This window comes from Antrostomus carolinensis, unplaced genomic scaffold (genome assembly GCF_000700745.2).
Source record: "Antrostomus carolinensis isolate BGI_N321 unplaced genomic scaffold, ASM70074v2 scaffold9334, whole genome shotgun sequence".
In the NCBI taxonomy this organism is placed as follows: domain Eukaryota; kingdom Metazoa; phylum Chordata; class Aves; order Caprimulgiformes; family Caprimulgidae; genus Antrostomus; species Antrostomus carolinensis.
This window is the reverse complement of record NW_010310088.1, coordinates 113,970-137,142: the sequence shown is the minus strand read 5'-3', so window position 1 is coordinate 137,142 and position 23,173 is coordinate 113,970. Positions and strand designations below refer to the sequence as shown.

General features: G+C 38.5%; 1 protein-coding gene across 1 annotated transcript in view; it reads left to right on the top strand.

Moving 5' to 3' along the window:
• Positions 1-23,173, top strand: part of CNTN3 (contactin 3) — an 89,659-nt gene that overhangs the window by 57,627 nt on the left and 8,859 nt on the right. The window contains exons 6-13 of the mRNA XM_010166296.2: positions 2,429-2,565; positions 4,803-4,932; positions 6,174-6,324; positions 16,480-16,607; positions 18,041-18,216; positions 21,475-21,592; positions 22,415-22,573; positions 22,673-22,822. Of these exons, the coding sequence (XP_010164598.2) occupies positions 2,429-2,565; positions 4,803-4,932; positions 6,174-6,324; positions 16,480-16,607; positions 18,041-18,216; positions 21,475-21,592; positions 22,415-22,573; positions 22,673-22,822 (1,149 nt within the window). The remainder of the gene's footprint in view (positions 1-2,428; positions 2,566-4,802; positions 4,933-6,173; positions 6,325-16,479; positions 16,608-18,040; positions 18,217-21,474; positions 21,593-22,414; positions 22,574-22,672; positions 22,823-23,173) is intronic.

Sequence of the window (23,173 nt, the reverse complement as noted above, 5' to 3'; positions counted from 1 at the left end):
CTGTTTAGCTGCCTTTTAAATTTTGAACTGGTTAGCTGAATTGGTTTTTTTTCAAAGAGTTTCTAATACTTTCACAGCCTTTTTTAAAGACTTTGAGATGTGACAGACTGGAAAGGGTATTTTTCTTTCTGTTGAATTCCTTCATTAGTAATTTGAAGAGAAAAAGAGCCTTTCTCAAGAAAATAACTAAAGTCTGCATCAACACTCTCTTGCAAATGAACAAGCACTATAAATTTCTCGCGTTGTAACTCAGGCAGCTCTGTTCTGTTCATTTCTGTTTTGAGTGGTTGTCTTGCTCCCACACTTTCCAAAAAGACCCAGTTTGTCATCTTTACTGTGGCGCCTTGGGAAACCCTCCTATGGAGACTGTCTGACATGAAGAGTCCTAAAGGGAAGATTTATGGTGTAGACAATGTTTTTCTTATTAATGGAGTTGAATCCAAGATCATGAACTTGAAAATTGACTATATTTAACCTACTTTCAAGTGGAGATAGGCAGCAGATGTGAAATATTGCACATGTATGGATCCATCAATAATTCAAGCACTGTTTCTTGTTGCATAAATATTTAGGTATGTGAAGTGCAGGAAGCATGCTGACATGGGTTCTTGAGCTTTCATCCCCTTGGTGCATGTGGGGCAAATAAGCCAAATGACAATGTAAGATAAAGCAGTGGCTCTTTCTTGAACTCCAGTGTTGTAACATTAACTTTCAAGTCTTAACCAAAATTAATATCAGCAAGATAGTACATGTCTGACACAAAGATCAGGTTATTGTGTTTTTTAGAGCTGGCCTAGATAAAGAGTGTAAAAATCAGCGAAAGGCATTAATCCTCATGGGGGGGCATAAGGGATATGCAAAACAAAAGAAATAACAGAAGGTTTTGCTGTTGGCAGATATTGGTTGAATTCTAAAACATACATTAATATCTCAATGAATATGTTGTAGTAAGTTCTTCTGTGAGAAGTTCAGCCTGAGTGTTTGTACATAAAACATATATAGTATTGATCCTTGTTATTGTAGAAGTGTGGCACTGTGCGTGATCATCTTGTGATCTTATCACTGTATTGTAGAACATACAATGGAGAGAGAATTTTTATGCTAGAAAAAAATGAATCCTTCAAAATGAAATGAATACCAAACCTCATCCAAAGGTTGGTCTGCTGGTCTTCTGCCTTTGGCAGTGGAACAGGTTCAGCTCTCAGCTGTGCTGCAGACTTCCCGTGTGGCCATAGGCGAGTCAGTGATTTCCCTGGTCTGAATTAATTGCTGGTGTAACTCCATTGTAGTAGGAAGTTCAACGGAAATTAATCTGACCTTCTGTGCTTCCAAAACTCATCTATTAAATAATAATATTTTCCTGTATCACCAGGGACTTTTTTTTTCTTGGTTGTTTTGATATGAGAGTGTTATGAGAGTTTCCTAAACCATAAATTTGGAGGGGGAAGGTAATCAAATTGACTCCAGAAAATTCTTTTGCCCTTAGCTATATATTTGCAACCGAGTTTCATGCTACCTTTCATTTGCTTTCTCCATATGCAGTGTCCAGAATTTATCTTTTCTAGGAGAAATAGTATATATTGAGATTATAAATAAACTGAAAGAAAATTCACATGAATTAGCTATAAAACACTGTTGTGCTGTTGTGTGAAATAGCAACTAAAAAAATAAAATACTGTTGGCTTTCATGCAGTGATGTTTATTTGCCCACTGAGGTTTTATTTTACTCTATGAAAGCTGTAACAGATGTTTTAAACTCTATCTTTCCAGTTTTAATTGTATTTTAGGTAATACTGAAGAATATATGGTATTAATACATAAAAATTTTGTTCAAAAATTAGTGATTTCTATGGACTTTGTTAAGGCCATATTCTGGTTTGCGTCATCTAAAATGATGTGAAGACTAATGCTTTCAAAAACAGTCTCATATATCCAGGTATTCATCCAGTTAAGTGCAGATTAGCGTTAGAATACAATTTGAATGGTATTTAGAATTAAGGCTGACATAGCATTACTTTTTCTTTTTTTTTTTAGGACTTAAAGGATTCTCTTCACTATTAATTTGATGATTTAGCTACATCATTATTTAATTCCAGTATTGCCACTAATTTCTTCAGCTTACATTTACCTCAATTTCAAAGTTGTGCTGTTTAATCATTAATGATTTTCATATTGGTTTTACTAGTTCAGCTTTAGTGATCTGTAATCTCAATTTTCTTTTGATTTACTGCTTGGAATGAAAATGTATAAAAGGAAGAGTGAGTCCTTTCTTTCATTAAGTGACCTGAAGCAGAATCAGTGACAATTTCTGGTGGTACAAACCAGACCACCCAGAAAACTGATGAGTGCATGCAAATTAACCCTTTGATTCTCATATGGAACAATAACTTGTTAGGTTCTTTATTGTTGATGTGTGTTTGATCTGCAGCAAAGCCTCACTGGATCCAGACGATAAAAGATACTGAGATTGCTGTAGAAGACACCTTATACTGGGATTGCAGAGCAAGTGGGAAGCCCAAACCATCATATAGGTGGATGAAGAACGGAGACCAACTGTCAATAGAGGTAACAGTCTGTTTTGAAAAACATGCTGCTGTGTAAAGTTATCAGTACTTCATAAAACTATGAGAACTTGACAAAGTCCGTGTAATTAGTTAAGAGAAATATTTGATACTGCTTTTCATATGTTTGTCAAGAGCATCCAGATGGAAACTTCATTCAAAAGCTCCAATACCAGAAGCACAAAGACAAATTATGTTGTACAAAAATATCCCAGCTAAAAGGAGAATTAAAAGCAATGATAGAACCATAGAAGTAAGTAAGTAAGGGAAAACAGGAGTTATACATAAAGAACCATAAATGAGGGATAGAGAACTTAAATTTGATTTTGTTGCTTGCTGTTGGCATTTCAGTAAAGGCAGTAAGAAAACTTATTTAAACTTCTTGAGGAAAAAAGACAAAAATCTTAAAAATTCATAGGTCACTATTACTTGATGCAAAGAATGAAATATAAACAGTAATGTAACATAGGTATTTGCTTTAATACATTGTTAAAATAAATTAATGGAAAGTACTGCTTGGTGACAGGGACAAGAAGTTGTACTTAGAAGGTGAGATACTTGGTTTCCCAGATCAGAAATGCAGAAAAGCATCTGAGACATATTGATTTTAATTCCCACTGTTTCATTGCAAAAACTACCCAGTTCAGGTAATCAGGAATATAAGCTATGGACCCTATCCCATTGGGGGAAGGTATTTTGCCCTTGGCCAATGCGTTGTGCTCAACATTGGCACCTACAGTTGAAGAAGAAAGAGCAGCTGCTCAAGTGAATTCAGTGGATGGCTGTAAAAAATGATCTGAACACTGAAAAACATTTCTTACCATTCAGAGTGCTATAGTTATATGCTCACTAAAAGCAATGGCAGTGTTTTGTGGACAGGTTAAGTGAGGGAGTACAAAATCTCATCTCAGTGATTTAAGAGCATTGTTACCATATCACACAATGTCACTGAGGTAATGTGCCTTTTTTTTACCTCAGTAAGTACAAAAATACCTTCTCTCGTTCAGTCTTCCCATTTCTCCACTTTTGAGCACTGGTGTCCAGCCTTTTGCCATGGTGTAAGGGCATACGTGTGATTTACTCTGGAGACATTTAAGGACTGTAAACTATAGGACCAACTCCATGAAAGCCAGCGCTCAGATGGCAGAAGAGTTCTCTCTGTATCATGGTCAGTTGTCTCCAGCTCCTCTACTACAAGAATTCTTCCTGATGGGTCTCCTTCACAAAAATCTGCTGAGGTTGTTCTGCTTAGTTCCCCTTCTCCATAAATGAATCTTTTGTTAGAAAGTAAGAAGAGCAGCTTGGGATGCTAGAGAGAGGATCAAGACATGAAGACTTGGGCTTGACCCTCTTTGGGGTTTTGTGCTTTGTCTAACTGGCAATAAACTGGAAAGGGACCTGTCAAGGATGGAGCTGAGCTGAGCTGAGCTGCCCTGGCTGCCTCTAGATAGCTGGAGTCACACTGCAGTGGGGTCAACTAAGTACATGCCCTTAAGAAAAGGCAGAGAGTGAGTACCACTGCCTTAGGCCTGATGAGCCACAACCAGATTAAAATAAAAGAAAATAAAAAATTTTGAGCAAATAGTTTGTTTTTTCGTTTGTTTTTGTTTGACTGGTTTTCCCCAAATGAGAAGCCCCTTTGGTTTTGGCTTTGTCACTGGTCCCTTTTCTCACCAGTTCCTGCCATTCCATCCTTCAAATTAATCACTTCTCATAATTCATATAGCTTTCTGAGAATAAGCAAGTTTAGAAGATCTCTCTACTTCAGTAGCTTTGTCAGCTGTAAGGCACTTAAATATGTGTCTTCCATTTAATGACTGCTGGAATTTTTCTGCATAGTATTACAGAGAGCTCATTAGCAAATGGCATGTGTGAAATCTCTAAATAGTATGAAATGCCAGTGCCATCTGGATACTCTGGTCTGTCGTGAGGAGCCTCGTATGATTTTGTCCATGTTTTGTGGGGGAATACGAGGGTATTTGAGGTTGCAAAGGCTCTGTGACACTGAGGAAGTTTGAGGAATCAGTTTCTTACACTGTGTTGCCAAGTCTCCATATTTAATCACTGTTGCTATACCATGATGAGGACATGTCATTTATTTTAGGACTGTTCTCATGATTATTCTGTTACATTTACCCCATTTTTTTTTTGTATTTAAGCTGTCCTATTTATATTTCTTACTTATTTTAAATTTTTCACAGGAAATATATCATCAATAAAGATATTTTTCTTAATATTCAGGGAAGGATCCAAATTGAAAATGGTGCACTTACAATATCAAATCTAAATCTGACAGATTCTGGCAGATACCAATGCATAGCTGAAAATAAACATGGTGTCATCTATTCGAGTGCAGAGCTCCAGGTTGTAGGTAAGATTTTCCTTTTTCACTAAAATGCAAACTTCATTCTCCCTCTCGACACCCCCTCTGCCTGCCACGTATTCCACCTCGTCATGATCTCAAATTTAACTCACTGAGATGCTATCACTGAAATAAACATTTTTATCAACCTAATATCTTTTTATCTGCAGTGCTGAGGAGTTGACTCATCTGCTTCCAGAGGATTTGCAGTCCAATCATTCATTGCTTTAAAAACAGAACACAGCTAAATTATTAATTAGGGGAAGAGCAGAGATGGGGGCTTGGACACAGGCCTGAAGATTAAATCTGCTCACGTGGTCTGGAGGCAGCACTGGCTCAGCACATCAGTCAGCTGCCCTCACCTTCTGCACCGCGGCTCCCGCGCTCCCAGGGGAGCCATGTCATTTAAAAGCAATAGGCTGCTCTCGTGTGCAGCCTTTCTTGATCAAGGGGACAAGGGATTGTCTTTCACTCATTCAAAGAGCGTGTGCTTGAGTCTAAAACAGTGAACACCATTTGTTTGAAGGAAACACTGAACGTGTGACTTACGTGCTCATATGCTTGTGTGATTTCTACCTCCAACATAGACTGATTTCAAAACTAAGCCTGTAAGAGCAGTGTGTTCTGGGGACGTGAGTTATTTCCTTTCTATTGTTAAGGTTGCAGTTGATCAGCAGATTGCAGCTTTGGTCTCCTTAAATACAGACTTTTCTTTCGGATTTCAGTGTCAGTGTAGGTAGAAGCCACGTGCGTTTTCTTAACTGATAGTTGATTAAAACTATACACACTCAGAATGAGCGGCACTGTGATTTTATGTCATCTAACATGCCTGATCTGTCACGCATTCTCACATGAAACTAGAAGCCAATCAGTTCCTTGAGCTTTAATGAGGCTGCTGCTGTTGACTGCTCTCCCTGGACTTGGACAGATCATGTAGGGTCACTTCCAGCAACGTGTAAGGTTAGGCGTGTGCTTAACGCTCATTGGGTTCAGTGAGCTTCAGCTCAGGTGACATCAGCGTCATCTTCTGTGAGTGAATGCTTCGTTACGTGACATATCTGCACAACTGAAACCCTTACTTTTGTACCAGTATAAGGTGGAGAAACATGTACATAGTTGTCCTGAAGATCTGTTTGAACTAATTCATGTTTTTAATTGAATCTGAGAAGTGTCATGTAAGTGCTAAATAGTAGTATCATTAATGTAATTTTAGGAGCTTTATTTCACTGTTACTGTCCCTTCTGTTTTAGCTTCTGCACCAGATTTTTCCAAGAATCCAATGAAGAAACTGATCCAGGTTCAGATAGGCAGCACAGTTGATTTTGAATGTCAACCCAAAGCTTCTCCTAAGGCCAAATGCTCCTGGAAGAAGGGAGGTGAGCAGCTACACGAAAATGAAAGGTATCAAGTTATATTGGTTTATTTGTTTTAACCTAAAAAAAAAACCAAAACAACTTGTTTATGTCTTTTTATGCAATAGTGTGGTCTGTATCCCAACAGTTGTAAAGTCTCTCTGAAATCTATCTAGCTGAGGGGGGTTGTTTGATTGCTTTTTAATTGTCATTGTATCTCAGCACTGAGAGTTCACACATACAGCTTTCTTTAACATCAAGGGCCAGCTTTTATTTTCAGTTTAATGTAGAGTTTGGCCTGATTTAGAGAGAACCAGGTACTGATGGAAAACTGGAAATGCAAAGCTTATAAAACAATACTAAAAGTTTTCAACAAAACACTCTGAAAATGCAGACAAGGAAGCAGATGATTAATGTAGAGTTTGGCCTGATTTAGAGAGAATCAGGTACTGATGGAAAACTGGAAATACTAAAAGTTTTCAACAAAATACTCTGAAAGGAAGCAGATGGGGCATATTACAGCCTCAGGTTACAGGTAATGATGTGGCTGAGGGGAAAAAAAGGAGACTTAAAGAGAAAAAAATTTCAGTTGACAGAAGCTACTAATTAGGAGGTCCAGAATAGCATTCTTACTATTCTAATATTTTGATTTTTACTGTTCTAGTACTGTGTTTGTTTATATGGGAAGAGTTATTACAGAGATGACTCAGAGTTGCAGGTGACACACAAAATTCTGCAAAGTTTTCGAGGTGATTGCAATATAGACCTCATACACCCAAACACTTGAGTTGATGGTGACAGGTGAAAATCAATATTGACAAAAGTGTAATACACTTTGGAATGAAAAAGCAAACCAGTAAAACAGCCTGTATCCAAGTGTTGTAACTTAACTGCAAGCACTTAGGGAGGTGATACAAGCATCGCTGTGCAGAGGTGGGTGTAAACACCTGCTCAGTATGCGTTACCAGTTTATTATTTGATGGTGGTATGTATGGGACAGAACAGAAAACAACTTCTGAAATTTTGTTACACCATTACAAAAATTGATTGCCTTGGATATTGTATGGGTAGATGAGGGATGGTTGATGAAAATATTTAGAAGTGTGACTAATGGATCTCTAGTCCGGCATTTGAAAAGGTTAAGATCGTATGACTTCAGGAAGAACTAAGTGTGTGTGAGAGGAAATGAGATGTGTACTCTTTATGAACGTACTTGTTCATATATATGCTTAATTTCATGTGCGTGTTGTTCAGATGAAAACAGGAATAGAAAATTAAAATAACACTTCCTGGTTCTTTTCAAGCAACCATGAACTTTATATACCAGTGATAATGTAGGTTGCAGTTTCTTTAGTGTTTACATGATAGTGAAAGTGTTTTGGTGTTGGCAATTCTCAGTGGAGAGTTTGTGATTCACCTATATCCTCCAGCTGTTGACTTCCAACAACATGTAAACATTTTTTCCAGCAGTAACCATTAAAGCATTATTGAATTAGTCATAACCTAAAATCACACAAGTCTGCTGATTAAATTGTATACTCAAACTATACAGAAGTGTAGCTCGCTGTGCTCTGGAGCCGCCTTTGCTTTGCATCTCCCCATCTCCCCAGCCTTAGGGATTGCTGCCTTTCTAAGCTTCCTGGTTTACATTTCAGTATTTGCATAGACTGGGAGTTTTAGGTGGTGAACTGGAGACAAGAAAAAAACCCCGTTGGATGAAAGGTGTAATTAAGGTAGTTACATATCTGATTTAGCATGAAACTGGGCACTTTGGTACTTGGAACATTCCAGCTCCAGCATGTCAGCACTCAGTACAGGCTGTGAAAAAGCTGAGGAGCTGAATAACTAACTGTTTGGGAGTTTAGTCAGCCCTGGGGTCAGCCTTTCCGCAGCTCATTGCTGGAGTGTCTTTAGTTAGAGACAGGCTGTGGTCACAGCAACAGCAGCAGAAAGCCATAGAGTTTGCCTGGGCGCAGTGAGGACAGGATGGCTGGGGGTGTTCCTCTTGCAGCACTGGTGTCACCCTGTACTCACAAGGGTAATTCAGGGACAGTGGTACCGCTCAAGTGTCCAAAAGTCCAGACATGAGACTGAGGAAACTGAATCCTTTGTTTTTGAGCAAGGGTTGCCATGGCAGCATGTTGTGATGTTTTGAACGTATCCCTGCTCCTCTAGGACTTTGTGTTAAGTTGTACAAAGCTCAGCTTATCATCAGGAAGCTATTACTGAACTGGGTGAAGTTCTTCTAGTCCTATTCCTGTAAAACACCACATTATGGTTTTGTTTTGAAATTTCTGAATGCTGAAGGTGCCACCAGATAAGTCAAAACTTTCAGAGGCTGTGATTGAGACCATTACTTGCCCCATTATAAGGCTAGAGCTCTCTTCATATACCCAAAAGATTTGTACGCTTGCTGTCATCCTGATCTTTGGAGCTCTGGCTCTTTCTTCACAGGGAACACAGTAGTTTTCATGTGTTCAAGTGTCAAGTGTTGTCAAATGTGGCAATTTGGCAGAAGATAGGTATCTGTCATTATAGAGCTTGACACTGTACAACAGAATCGCTAGCTGGCTGCATGCCTGCAAGCAAGATCTCATTCAAAATCAGCCTAGCTGGTTTTTCTTTCTACATGAAACCTCCCATCATCTTGTAATGACATAATACCATCTTGATAAATAAGTATGTAACACCAGGCCACAACAATCTCTAAAACTCATGTGAAACCTGTTGCTTTTTGATGATTCACAGTTGTTCTTATTTTTAGGGTCACTTTTGTAAAGCATATACTTAAATGTGTAGCACCTGATACTCTTCATTGAGGAAAATTCCTAGGTTTTGTCCCCATTCCATTGTTATAAAAAGGCAGGCAGGAAGAATGGCATCCTTCCTGTTCCTGCCCATCTCTTGTTGGAGCTGCCTACCATCAGCCTTCAGCTAACCTGTGTAGATTGGATTAATAACATTCAAAGCTGCCTGGCATGCCTGGACCTTGCAGGACTCCACACATTGTCCAGGAGAAGAGTGTTCCAGCCACCACTTCTGTTTTGCTTTGTGAGCTTTCTGTCTGCTTAGGCATCAGATCTGGTCTTAGTGGTTGCTTTGCCGTTCAAAAGCCGTACCCACAGGTTTCATTTGTGGTGATGGCAGCAGGCGAAGGAAGTAGTGTTCTGTTTCTGAAAACATATTGAGCATACATGATGCTGCCTGCTTAGATTTATGAACATAAATTACAGCTTTTAGTTCTGCAAAGTGCAGGTATTTCCAAAATATGGCCCAAAGTGTCTCCTGCTATATTTTTGACAGCACACTGTAAATGGCTTACAGAGGTAACATGGTAATAAGGCGATAATCCTGAATTAATCTAAATGAAGTACACTGGCCTTCAGAGAAAAGCAGAAATGCGATTCTTTGCAGAAAGCACTGGAGTTCATTACTGTCTGCTGTGAATAATTGCAATTCATGAATTTCTTGCAGTTCTACAGTTGTTGCAATTCAGGAAAGGGCTTCCAATTAGCAGTACGTTTCTCAGCCATTAACTACATTTCTAATGGAGAAGTCTGGGTGGGGTGGGATCCTTTTTAATTGCAGAAAAAGGAAAAAATGAGTTCCCGAAAGGGGTAATGCTGGCCACAGAGGTCCAGGAGAGGTAGGGGAGGCAGAATGAGTTTAATTGCATTTGGAGCTCAGACCTCTGGTACAGTTGAGGCTCACAGAGAGCTCCCTAGGAGAGATGGACAGAGATGGAGTGTGAGATGGAGGCTGACATTCCTCTCCCAAACAATTGCCATTTGCTTGTAAAGAGCAAGAGGGAAGTTACAGTCTTGAAAGAGCACAGCGAGGTATTTTGTCTCCATAAGTCAGTTCCTGCAAGGGAACAGCTCTTACACTGTATCCCACGTGGATAAATACATGTATAGTTTCCCAAATCTATTTGCCCTTGAGTAGTTAAAACCATATTCTTGTTGATTTTGGTAGGTCTGCCTGTGGTACAGTGGAGTTATTCAGCGTTAATAGAGAATGGGGACAGTGTAATGTTTTGTTCTCCATGTAAATGCACACAAATGTTGGAGCATGTCTACTTCTGAGGATGTGCCAGCACACTCCACCAGTGCTCTGGTATGGATACTCCAGTTAGACCATGCTAGTTTGGACTGTACCTAAACTGGGAAGGCTTTCTGGAAGGCTTAGAAGCCAGACATGGCTTAGCTTGAGGGTGGAACTAGTCCTTAATGTCAGCTGTGGAAGTGCAAATGTCACATAAGGTGCAGCAAAATGGATAGAAATGGTATGTTTTAAGAAAATTCTCATCTGAGTAATAAAGTGAAGCACAAATGTTCCATTACTTCCATGCATTCATAGTATTTTGTCATAAGAGAACTTATGTTTTACTGGAGGTACTGACCACGTTACTTCAGTAAAGCCTGAAAGATTTTCATTTTGATGGCACTGTTGCTTGTATTCTTAATTTATTTTTAAATGGCGCTGCTTTTTCAGTATGTAGAAGATTTGGATAATGACTCAGTAAATTTTAATTAAATGAGCTGAATATTGTATGTCTTGTGGAGGGAAGAAAATATAATTCAAAATGGATTCATGAGCTCTGGACAGAGAAATGACTCAATGTTGAAGAATGCAATCTTGCTTGTTAGTTTTGCAAAAATAGGTGATTTTTATTAGAGTGTCTTGAATAAAGAGAGCTAGACAGTAAAGCACAGTGGAATCCAGAGAGAAGTGAAAGCATAGGGGTCACTGTAGAACATGCAGAATGAAAGACAGAAAATGGGAATTAAATTAATTGGGTATTGAAGGAAGATACGCTTCCTACCAGAATGCAGTTTTGAACCTTTGAAATAAATAATTTTGGGTGATGTAATGAGCATAATAATCAAGAATTAGCAAGAATTCTCATGTCTTTAATCACTGGAACAGGCAATTTTTCATCCCATGTTACGGTTATATAGCACCACACTGGGAGCATCTTACTCAGGCTGTTCCTTGCCAACCATCTCATATTATAAGGACTTAAAAAAAATTCTCTGAAGTATATTTTATCTGCAGTCATTAAGCCACAACTGGGTTTTGTTTATTCTAAATAAATCTAGAGCAGCATCTACTGATAGCAGAACATAACCGCCAGTGTCTCCAGGTGTAGAGAACAGAGGATGCAAACTGGGATTGCCATCATGTACCTTCTTCTTTGTTGAAAAGCTGGCCTGGGACACCTCCATCTCAAGGTGGATGTGCTTTTATTTTTCTTTTATCCTCCAAAAAAGAAAGATTAGATGTTTAACCAAGGTTAAATACACTTGATACTAGTTTGACTCATCAAAACCAGAAGACATACCAGAATATGCTGAAACCTAGATAACCCCTTTAAAGCATTCTTTAAATGTTTTATGTATTCATATGATTTTTAATTGATATATAGTACTAGACAGTTGCTGTAGTGGATCCTATGCCTCTGTCTCAAATACATGACTGGAAACAGATTTTGGGATCATGTGGAGTAGTGTTTCACCTGTAAACAAATCCACCTTTATTCCTAGATGTTTCTAGATTTACCAAGACTAGAAAAAGATGAAAAGATGCTGCAAACTTTAACTTCACAACTTAACGGATGTTCCAATGCAATTCTCTTAAAAATCTGCAGTTTCAGCATCTTTAATTGTGGGAAAAATGTCAAAATAAGGGGGAAAGAAAAGAGGAGAAATAATTCCTGAAGAAAAGTTGCATGGCTCTTAGAAGTATCAGTTACTGGTGTTATCTTCCCTATGGTTTGAATTAAGTATTTTTATTTCATTTTGCATTACAGTTTGGAATGCTGTGATGTGGGAAGCAGTGCATTTACTTACCACTACTTCAACGGGAACTTTATTTTTTTTTTTTTGGCAGACTTTCTTGTTAATTAATCTGGTTTAATTTAGTTGGAATTTGATTGAGATATAAAAAGGCAGTTTTGACCCACTTTTCCACTGTTCTTTTGTACTGAAGTGTTATGAACTGGAAAGCAATATGTTTATGTTTATTATCATATCAATAAGGTTCTAACATAGTTGGCTTTTCTGCTGAATAATCTGACAAAAAGGCAGTGATGACTTGGTTTGATTATGGCTGTTATTTTAGTAATAAAGTATTGTCACAGGAGGACGAGCAAATTTGCATTCATTAACAGCCTCATTAATGACACTAAATTTCAGGTGGCAGCCTTGTGGTCTTGGATCCTGAGGTATATTCTGGTCCTTAGTCATGTGGATGTGGTTGTACTGCGCCAACATTTCAATGTAACAGGATTTTGTGGTAAAACTACACAAACCTCTAGATAACCCTGTCCTGGTTCTCTGAGCGAGACGTATGGGGACAGTGAATGCAGAGCAGCTTGAATGTTCTTACACTACAGATACTGAAGTTGACAGATCTCAGACTGGCATCCTGGAGCCCCACTTGCTCTCTCTAGTCTTAGATGATCTTTGTTTCAATATCTGAAAAGATGAAAATTCTGTGCAGTCTGTAATGATAGTAAAATAATTCATCAGTATGAGAAGTACGTGCGCTCAGTTCACAGTTGGATTTCTCCGTGGTCGGTTGTGACTAAGATAACTAAGAACTAATTACAATGTCATGTTTAAAACCTGACAGAGTGGGCAGAATTGATGGGGACTGTAACCCCACTGAAGTCCCTCAGCTGTCTGGAAGATCAGTAATGCTAAATACATGCTTCTATTTAGATGGGATAGGAGGACTCATAATTTTACCAACATGGGCCTCTCAAGTCAGGAACCCTGAAGTCCTGAAGTTGGTTGATCCCTCTCCCCATTCTGTCGACCTCAGTCAAAGAGCACAGCCATGAGTTCAGACATCTGGCTGTTGGCAGTTTGTTCAGTTGGGGTTTTTTAATGCCATCCCTTTGACTATTGGAAAAAAAACACTGTTTTGTAATTGAAAAAAAGTTAGAGTTTCTAATTTACCAGTAAAGATTTTATTTTGACAACAAATCTCTTTTTCAAATCAATTTTTTTTATTATTATTATTCTGGAACAAAACTTGATTCTTAGTTATATCTTGGTTTGAATAAGCCTATTGCTTAATTATTTTAGGCAAGCTAGAGTTGCAGAGAGCTCAGAGCACTCTAAATGTGATTCATTTTAATTAAATAGACATTTTCTGGTTTATACCCCAATTCTATTTTTTTTTTTCTTTTATTTGATCTCAGGCTTTGTCAACACTGTTGGGTTTTTATTTGGTTTTGCAGTTTTTATTAGGCTTTGCATTTTTTCTACTGGAAACTGCTTCAAAGTAGATGATGCAATACAAGCCTTTGCAAAATACACAGATAGCTAGAACGTCCAACAACTCAATAGCTTGCTTGCAACCATAATTGATATATTTTAACACCTTTTACTGATGTCACTATAATTACCTATAAAATATATTAATCTTGTCTGTAACACATTTAAAATACCTGTAAATGATATGGTGGGATATAATTAATTATAAATGTTCTATTTAATATAAAGTGCAGCCAAGTATTACTTACGGATTATCCAGAACAAGTTTAATAAGCCTCAGGGAGGTCAGCTGGGCTGATATTGATGAAGCCCCCCCTCCTTATGACTATGCCTCCCACGCCACCACATTGTCTCAGATACCTCAGTAGCCTTTGGAAGACGCAAAGATGGTTACTTCCAGATGTAAACTGATTAAACTGTCTATTTATAACTTGTTTTCTACCTCAAATAAGATGCTTTTGTCTGTCATTCTAACAAGGTGACTTGTTATCACTTATAATTTGCATCTGCTAATTTCATTCCTGTATTACCTTTGCCCAAAGGAAATGGATTTCAGCTGCAGCATTGTGTTGCAACATCTTCTTAAAGAAAATTTAAAATGCGATTCGGAATAATTAAGAAAAACAATTAAAAGTTGTGCTTATTTCTAGAGTGTGTTTCATTGTAAAGAGCTATGTCATACCAGTGCAGCTGGGAAAGGAACCCAGACTCCTGTTTCCAGACATTTAAAATGTGTTTTTCATGTGGGCTTGAGGATCAGGTGAAGTTGCTGTTGAGGGAAAGGAGCAGCATAGCTACCACCGCCGTGTCTGCAGTGGGTGAACAAGGGTTTGGAGGATCAGAGGGAAGTTAAGGGTGATAAGATCACTGAACCCATCAAACTCCAGAGTTATGTTCTGCTGCGCTTATTTACCAACTTAATTATTCTCTGAAATATGGATTCAGACGAATAACTTTAAAAACAAAATACCATTGTAACACCACTATTTATAATATAAATCAATATAAATTATTAATGACAATGCAGCTTGCTGAAGCGTATCCTTTTCATGGGCCAACTTTCATTTTGGCAATGCAATGAAATCTAAGGTAGTGTATTCACCAGGTGTGTCTTGGCCATGCCTGCCTTCAGTCCCAAAAGTCTTTACATGCTTGCCCAGCAGCCAGTGCTGAATTGGCTTGAATTGGCCATTCAACCTTGAATTCTCCTTCATCAGCTACCATACCCATGCAGGGTTTCACACGGAGGATTGCTCACACTGAGCTGTTAGATACAGCGTGTGAATGCCAGAAGAGCAAGGAACCTGTTTGGTTTTCAAGTGAGCATCCTGTTTTTCCCATGCTTGGGACAAGTTTTGAGAAGAAAGGCAGTGATCTCCATTCCCACCGAACACAGTGGACTTCTCCATCTAGTTTTTGTGATATGTATTTCACTCTAGAGAACTGAATCCAAGGTGGGACAAATGATGGAGATCCATTGATATTAATATGCTTGAAGTACATAAAAAATAAAAAGAGCAGCAGGGGTGTGTATTTAATTAATTTTGTATGGAATAAAGTAGCAGGTTGATAATGAAGAACATGCAAGTGAGAAGGCTAAATCCTCACCACTCTTCTGAGAAAGGGAAGATAGCCACGTTAAGTTTCAGGACATTTGCTGCCCCCTCAGCTGCTGTTTTGACAACTAAGACTCCAACTAATGTGGTTAGAGGTTCGCCTGCAGTGTTACTGTTTGCTGTGCTGTTGATTCTGTGTTACTAGATGTGGGTGTTTGGGGCATTTCCAAAATACCTGCTAGGTAAGGAGCTCAGGGAACCAACAGAACAGCCTCGCGGTGATTCATGTGGTGACTTTGAAATGGATTGATGGGATTGGAGATAAATTAGGTGTATCAGGAAAATGCTGTTTACTTATTAGTTAATTATTCTGGATGTTTTTATATACAGTCAGTTACATACCTGCTCCAGGTTACCTTAGGGAAGACTTGGTAGAAGGTCCTGCATCTAAGGATATGACAGATGAGGGGACCAGAAATAAGGAAAGAGGGAGTTAAATTAACCTTATCTTTACATCCCTCCAGTGCCATTGTCTAGGATGTCATCTCTGCTTTGGGCATGCTGGTGCTCTTCTGTCTGTATCACTAATGCAAATCCTTTGCCCACATCTTTTATAAGCACCTTTCTGGTTTGTTCCATGCTATGTGTCCATTAGGCATGATTCTTTCTTGTGGAGTTTGTATGGGGTGGAGGGAATTTTCTTTCCTTCAGGTCCTTCCACAAAGCCTACATCTACCACATCTGCAGGTCACTCCTGCTCAGCGTAGGTGATAAACTGAGAGAGAACTCTGCAGCAGCATGAAGTCTGAGTTTGCTTTCTAAACAAATACTGAGTTTCTACTTTCATGGGCTGAATCCTACTCTGGAGAGTCAGTTGTGCAAATGAGCTGTTGACTTCAGTGCAGTAGGTGTTAGGCTTGTGTATATGAACCTGAAAAGTGCAAAATGTGGATTGCTTATGAAAAATCCCATTGCATCATCACAATAATGATATACAGTTATGTCAGAGTTAGCATGCAAGAGTGAATGAGATAAACGACATAATACAGTTGAAAAATATTCTAGTTTCAATTGGTGCAGCTGACAGAGATGGAGTTAATATGATTTCTGTCTCTCACACACACATATATACATATGCACATGTACATATCTTAAACATTGGTTCTACTGGTGTCCAAAATGGTGAGTAATATATGGATGGGTTGAAATTTGTTGTGTATTGTCAGTGTATGGCCACAAAATTTTTGAACATCAGGTTAGTAATTGATGCAATTTGTTATGTCTAAGGTAACAGAATGAGTATTAAAGCATTTTGTCTACAAACCAATGCTGCAACTTGTAAAATCTCTTCATAATTTTTAGAATCATGTTATTAAAGGATGGAGGACTAAGAATAGCCAATGTGACCAAAGCTGATGCTGGAAGCTACACGTGCCTGGCAAGAAACCAGTTCGGAACAGCCAGTGGCTCAACAAACTTAATAGTCACAGGTAGGTGAGCTGGAAGAGGGAGGCATCTGTGAGGTGATGTAAATTGAATTGCAAACTCTGCAAGAGAAGTTGGCAACAATGTAGAGTCTGAGTTTGCTTATTGAAAAAATACTAAAAGTGATGGAAAGTAAAGTGTGGGAATTTATATAACTATATCTAAAGATAAAAGGATATTTGTTATAGATCTTTTATTAGTTGCGAGGAAAGAGACAGGGATTTTCTGTCTTTGACAGAGACATTTCTCAGATGGGAGGGAATTCTGAACACTTTCCTCCCTTCTCTCACTTATCTAAATACTAAATAGTGCAATTATGCTTTTAAGATTTGTTTGTTTGTTTGTTTTACTTTGCTGAGAAAAAAAAACCATAGCAGCCAAAAAAAATACTTGAGGTAATTTTATATTCCAGTCCCAAATCTGTATAGCCCTGAGGAACCATTTGTTTATGGAAGAAGATGTGGCAGACACTCAGGTGCAAGAGCATTCAGAGATTCCACAGGCACTAAAATACAAGTCTTCTAAAATCAAATGTTATACATAATTGTTGTTAAAAGGGATCTTGCCCCTATGTCTAGGTCATCCATTACTCGCTGCTGTCTGAGATACTGGATTAAAAGGACAAGTGGTCTGTGAAGTCATCTGAAGACAGTCTTTTCTCATGATGTTCTTTTTTTAAAGATTGGAATATCTGATTTTCCAAACTCAGAATTATCTAATATCCTAGTGCATTACATATCCTATATATCTCATAAATCCAAACAGAATTACTTTGTTCAGTGAATTAACAGCTTCACATTTTCAGTCTGTGCTCTTAAATGATTCATGCCCCTTTATATACAAATAATAGAATTACATACCAAGGATTTCTAGAATGAAATCTTATTTTTACAGTATTTACATTACTTGAAATTTTTCTCCAGTAATGTGATTCTGGAATAGCAAGCAGCTGTTCTTAATGACACTATTTATGTTCTATATGATATAGGGACCCCAAATACCCAATGCATTCTACCCTACATGGATTTCCTCTAGTTTCCAGATTTTATTAGCTCCTTCTCTCACTCCCACCTCTTAATCTTCCCAGTGGCTGCTACTACAGCTTCCTGCTCCAAAATATGTGTTATTGCTGAGAACCACACAGGCTCTTGAATGGTAATTTCAGTGCTGTGGGCTGCAGTGCGTTCAGCTTTGTGCAGTATATTGGCCTGTACACAGCAGGTTAAAATCTGCCTTTTCAGTGTCGAGTAGCTCCCGCTGGTAAATGCACAAGGACACAATGCACCCACAAGAGGGGTCGGGTAGTAGCATTTATAGTCCAGCTGCATAATTTGAAGTGACTGTCATTAATCAGATTTGAAGAACCTGGTAGAATATTAGCAGCAAGCAGAGCTCAGCAATACTGGAATCCAATAACTGAAATTTGTGCTCTCAACAGAGCCAACCAGGATTACTTTGGCACCTTCCAACATGGATGTCACTGTCGGAGAAAGTGTCGTCTTGCCTTGCCAGGTTCAGCATGATCCCATCCTGGACATCAGCTTCACCTGGTATTTCAATGGAACACTCACTGATTTCAAGAAAGACGCTTCTCATTTTGAGAAGGTTGGAGGGGTAAGTTGACAACATCTTCTCTTCTCTTGCCTTGTGCAGCACAGACAGAATTTTTTTCCTTTTTCAATGTGATAAAATTAGGATGTTTCTTCTCTTTTGAGCATGTAGAATTTTCTTCTGTGCTGGAGGGAAATCATTCACTGAGCTAGCTTGCTGCCCATAGCCTGTTGTACAGATGTCTTGTATTTTAGACCTGAAGTACTGTCAGTTCCTACCTCTGCATCTGGCCCTACGTGATTTTCCCTGAGATCGCTTGAAACACAGCAGTGACAGGTTAAGGAACTTGACACAGACTTTGTGAGCTTCAACCTAACCCTGAACAAAACCATCCCATCTTTCCTTATTTCTCCTGCAGTTGTATCCATAGTGTATCCCTCAACATTCTGCCTGAGCCTCCCTGGGTGAGGAGCTGTATTAAGCTCATTAAATATTTCCGATGCAGAGATGCTGCTGGGGGTGGGGGGTGATGACATTAATGCTTTCTAAGAATTTAGCCTTCTAATCAAAACATGAGAAGTACAGCATTAACACAGATGAAGGATGTATCAAGAGAATGAAATCAGCTACAGCAACAGGCCTTATCACAGTGCAAGCCGAGGCCAAGTGATAACAAAACAAACAGCTGAGCATCAGCATGAAATGGCCATTATAAGCCTTCATAAAGTTTCCTGTCACATATTCTTACCAGATCTCCTGCTCTAAAGGAATAGTTGTGGGTTAGACACTACTGCCTGTGAAACTGGGACATTTCTGCACCTAACTTTTTTTCTTTTTGCCTGTACAACCTCAAAAGATTTAGCATTTAATCAGTAGGCACCAAACCTGCAGATTGTTCTGCAGTTTGCAATTGATTAAATACAAGTGCATGTGGAGATGATGAGATTTCCTTGTAGGAGCCATGAGATATTCATATATCATGTACATTTTTGCAGAAATGTTTTGAGAATTACGAACTGACCATCTGTCATGCTGTAATGGGAATGCTCCGATTTCATAGCCCGTTACCTTCCAATATTGCTACATGGACTTTATTTATTTAGTAATATTTCCCCCCAGCTGTACTCTGCTTGTATATACAAATAGTAATATTAGAATGGAAAGGGCTTCAGAAGGTGATTGGAAAAATGCAGTATTTTTCCTCACTAAAAATTCCAGCTTTTTCCTAAAACAAACACAGGCATAATTCCAAATCAAAGGCATGTTTAGGTGTCTTTTTTTTTTTTCTTTGTGGAGAAAAAACATTAAAAAGTACTTTTTCACTAAAAATTCTCAGTCATTGCTGAAGAAAAATCCAGCATGAGTATTGGCTAACTCAGAACTCTGAAGCTAGAACATTTTACTTGGTAATCTGTTGTAAGGGACAAAATTATGAGGTTTTATGGAATATAGACATTCAGGGTTGTTTTTTTTTTAAACTCTTATTTGTGTAAAGGGGGATTGAAGCTCGTTAATAGAAGAGTTCATAGATTACCAAGTGATCCATGAAAATATTTTATGGGCTTTGTATCTCATTAAGGTCAGTGGAATAATTTCATCTGGAGTTACATGCAGGCCATGGTAAGTAAGCATAGATATGTTTTAAGCCTTCCAACAGTTGCAGTGTTTATTTGTTAAATGAAAATATCTGTCTAAAAATAACTTCTGCTTTCTTGGTCATAAACATGGCAAAAGGAAAATAATTTTTCAATGGATAGATTTCTGTGTAATGGTGTCTTGGAAGTCCCTGTCACACATGCCCAAGGTCTCCGACGTGTAGTAGGTAGTGGGAATGTTATGGGACCACCACCACCTGGTCTTCCAGATGGTTAGAAAAATATAAGATGTAACAGTGTCTTACTGCTCTTTTTTCTGTTAGACAGATGATTTATACAAAGAGTGTGGCAAACCAAGCAGATTCCAACATTTGGAACAGATTGCCTGTAAACTGTTTTGGGTATCACCTGCTTGTAGAACCCAGCAATGGCTGTTACACAGTCAGGAGAAGCAAAAGCAATTTCAGCAGCTGCTCACACTGCATGGACTGCTCTTTATTTGTATTCTCTGTGGCATGGAAAAAGGAAGGTGACCTTACTGTCACCTGGACTTGTCCATGCTGACAAAGATTTAATCTGAGTAGGCAAGAATGTGGAGACCGCTGAAGGTCTGCAGAGCCATGGGAGGTGAGGGTGTCTTCTACATTGGAGCTTTTTGCTGCTGCAAGATTCTGTGTTTTTCCCAGTACTTTGGGATTCTTTCCCCAAATACCCACAAATAATTTAAACGCAGTGTTAATTTTTTGTTGGTTTTTTATTTCAAGTAAGAGTAGCTGAAAATATCCACAAAATAGGATTCTGTCCTCAAATTAAACACTGCTGCTCCAGAAAATTAAAAAAAACAGACCAAACCAAAACAAAACAAAAAAACCTTTAAAAAACTGAAATCTGACTGAGAGATTTTTCACCTGGAAAATACGATGTGAACTGAGTTAAAGCAGTAATTCAACTGACACAAAGAAGAGATTTTTTTTGAAGTAACACTGGCTACCAAAGGTTTAATATCAAGTTATTTATTCAGTCATGTAGAAAATAAATAGTATGCAAGGAGCCCTAATGTGCTCTGAAGTAAGAGTAACCGCTCAAGTTTTAGGCATTACCCTTGACTCAGGAGAGATGAACCACACGCTATGACGTGAGAGAGACCAATGGGGAAAAAAATGACCAGAGAGTCAGTGTTCATTGAACAAAGAACAGAACTTAGACTTGTAAAATCGGGGCATTCAGCACAAAATGTACAACCTTTCAATGAAGGTGTGCTCGCACAGCATTGAATGGACCACATTCAGCTTTGTTAAAAATCTGTGGTAACTAGGCTTACAGCTTCTGTCCAGAAGTCAAATTGGTTATGGCCACAGAAACCACGTTTTTCTCTTTCTCAGGGCTTTGAGACAAACGGTTGGTCCCAGGGCACTGACTTTCTTCATGGCTCCTAAGAGCAGTCAGGAGGTGCATTCCCAGTACGAGCTGACCCATGTTGTAGTTCACCTCTCCTGTAAAAGAAGGACACTACCTCATGTTTATTAGGAAAATGCTTAACAGACAACTGCTGTAGAGCAGCTGATGGGCAATAACTCACTATCCTGCAGGCTGGCTGCCATTGCAATTTTTGAGCAACTTTATCTTCCACATTTTTTGTTGATTCCTTTTCAATTTACCAACACAATCTTAATATTAAATTTCAAGATAGTACATTTATGCTAATGAGGACTTTGTATTTCAACAGAGTACATCAGGGGATTTAATGATTAGAAACATCCAGCTGAAACACAGTGGAAAATATGTTTGTATGGTGAAGACAGATGTGGATAGCGTAGCATCTGGAGCGGACCTTATCGTTCGAGGTAAATTTCAGCTTCAGTTACCATGAATCATATTTTCTAACTTTAGCTTATTGTAGATTACAGAAACAACTCCTACTGTAGATTTCAAAACCCGGTTCATCTATGACTTGAATTATGTGATTCTGCCTTGCCGTTAGGGAGAACTTTAGCTCAGTTTTTGGATGAAGCCTAATTTTTGCCAGGGAAATGAAGAGCTGAAAGATATAATAAATCTTGACTTCACATCTATTCTCACTGACAATCCTTTAAGTCACTGATGAGAGGGAATGAGAGTTATTTTAACCCCCTTTGCTGGTGCAGATGAGGAAAAAAAAAAAAACAGCATTTTTTTGCCAGAATGCCCAGAATCAGGATTTTCCAGAAGGCAGCAGAAACCTTGCCTGACTGAATTGCCGCTCAGGGTGCTGATCAGATGTTGTGCTGAAAAATTGCTACGGTGCATTGTACAGTACAACAGCTGTAGATAACAAATTTCCAAACTACAGAGATGTATTAGTAGATTAAAAGAGGACATCAAGGATGAAAGTGAAAGACATTAGAAAGATAGAGGGATCATGCTGAACAAAGGTTCTTGAAAAAAAACCCAAAACAAAACAGCAAAACCCTGTGATCTCTGCTGCAGTTCAGAGTATTTCAGAAATAGATTATCAGACTTAAGCGTAGTGAATGTAAACCAGTAATTACAAGTGTTCTTATTCCAAGCTGAATTGTTTTCTTCCTCCTGCAGAGCTAGTGAAATGGGAATCCATACTGCTCTGTTTGTTAGTGATTTCCAGGGCTCTGGCTTTACCAAACACTGCATATTTTTCAATCTGCTCCTAGGCTCACCTGGGCCCCCCGAACATGTGAAAGTGGATGAAATAACTGATACTACAGCTCAGATCTCCTGGCAGGAAGGCACAGATAATCACAGCCCAGTAACTGCTTACACCATACAGGCAAGGACACCTTTCTCAGTTGGCTGGCAGCGAGTTACAACAGGTAAATCAGAATTCTTATTCCAGGCTCGCTTGAAATGTTTTTGACCAGGGACAATGTGTTCTTAGTTTCCTTTTTTTTCTTTCTTTTTGTTTTTAATAGTTCCAGATGTGATTGATGGAAAAACGTTCACAACCACAGTAGTGGATTTAAATCCTTGGGTTGAATATGAATTTCGTGTAGTTGCCAGTAACAAAATAGGAGGTGGAGAACCTAGTTTACCCTCAGAAAAAGTAAGAACTGAAGAGGCAGGTTAGTGGGTTCTTCTATTTGTTTTTTTAATTCAAGAGTCTTGAATATTAATAAAAAAGGAGCATTCACACCCTTGGCTCTTCACAAGCAAGCTTGCAAGTGCCATCAAATACAAAAGCCTGTAACTAGTTTGTTCATGATTTTTCCATTTAACTGTGGGATAGTTTGTGTTGCATTACTGAACATCACAGAGGTGTAACATCTAAATACATTTAAACTGTATTTAGTATCCCAAAGTCTGTCAGTTCAGTTGGTGCTGCAGAGTCTGAAGGTATTAATACATGGAAAGAGGTTAAGTTTGACAGGTTGTGGTTGTTTGGTTTTTTTCATTCCTAGTGTTTGATCAGCATA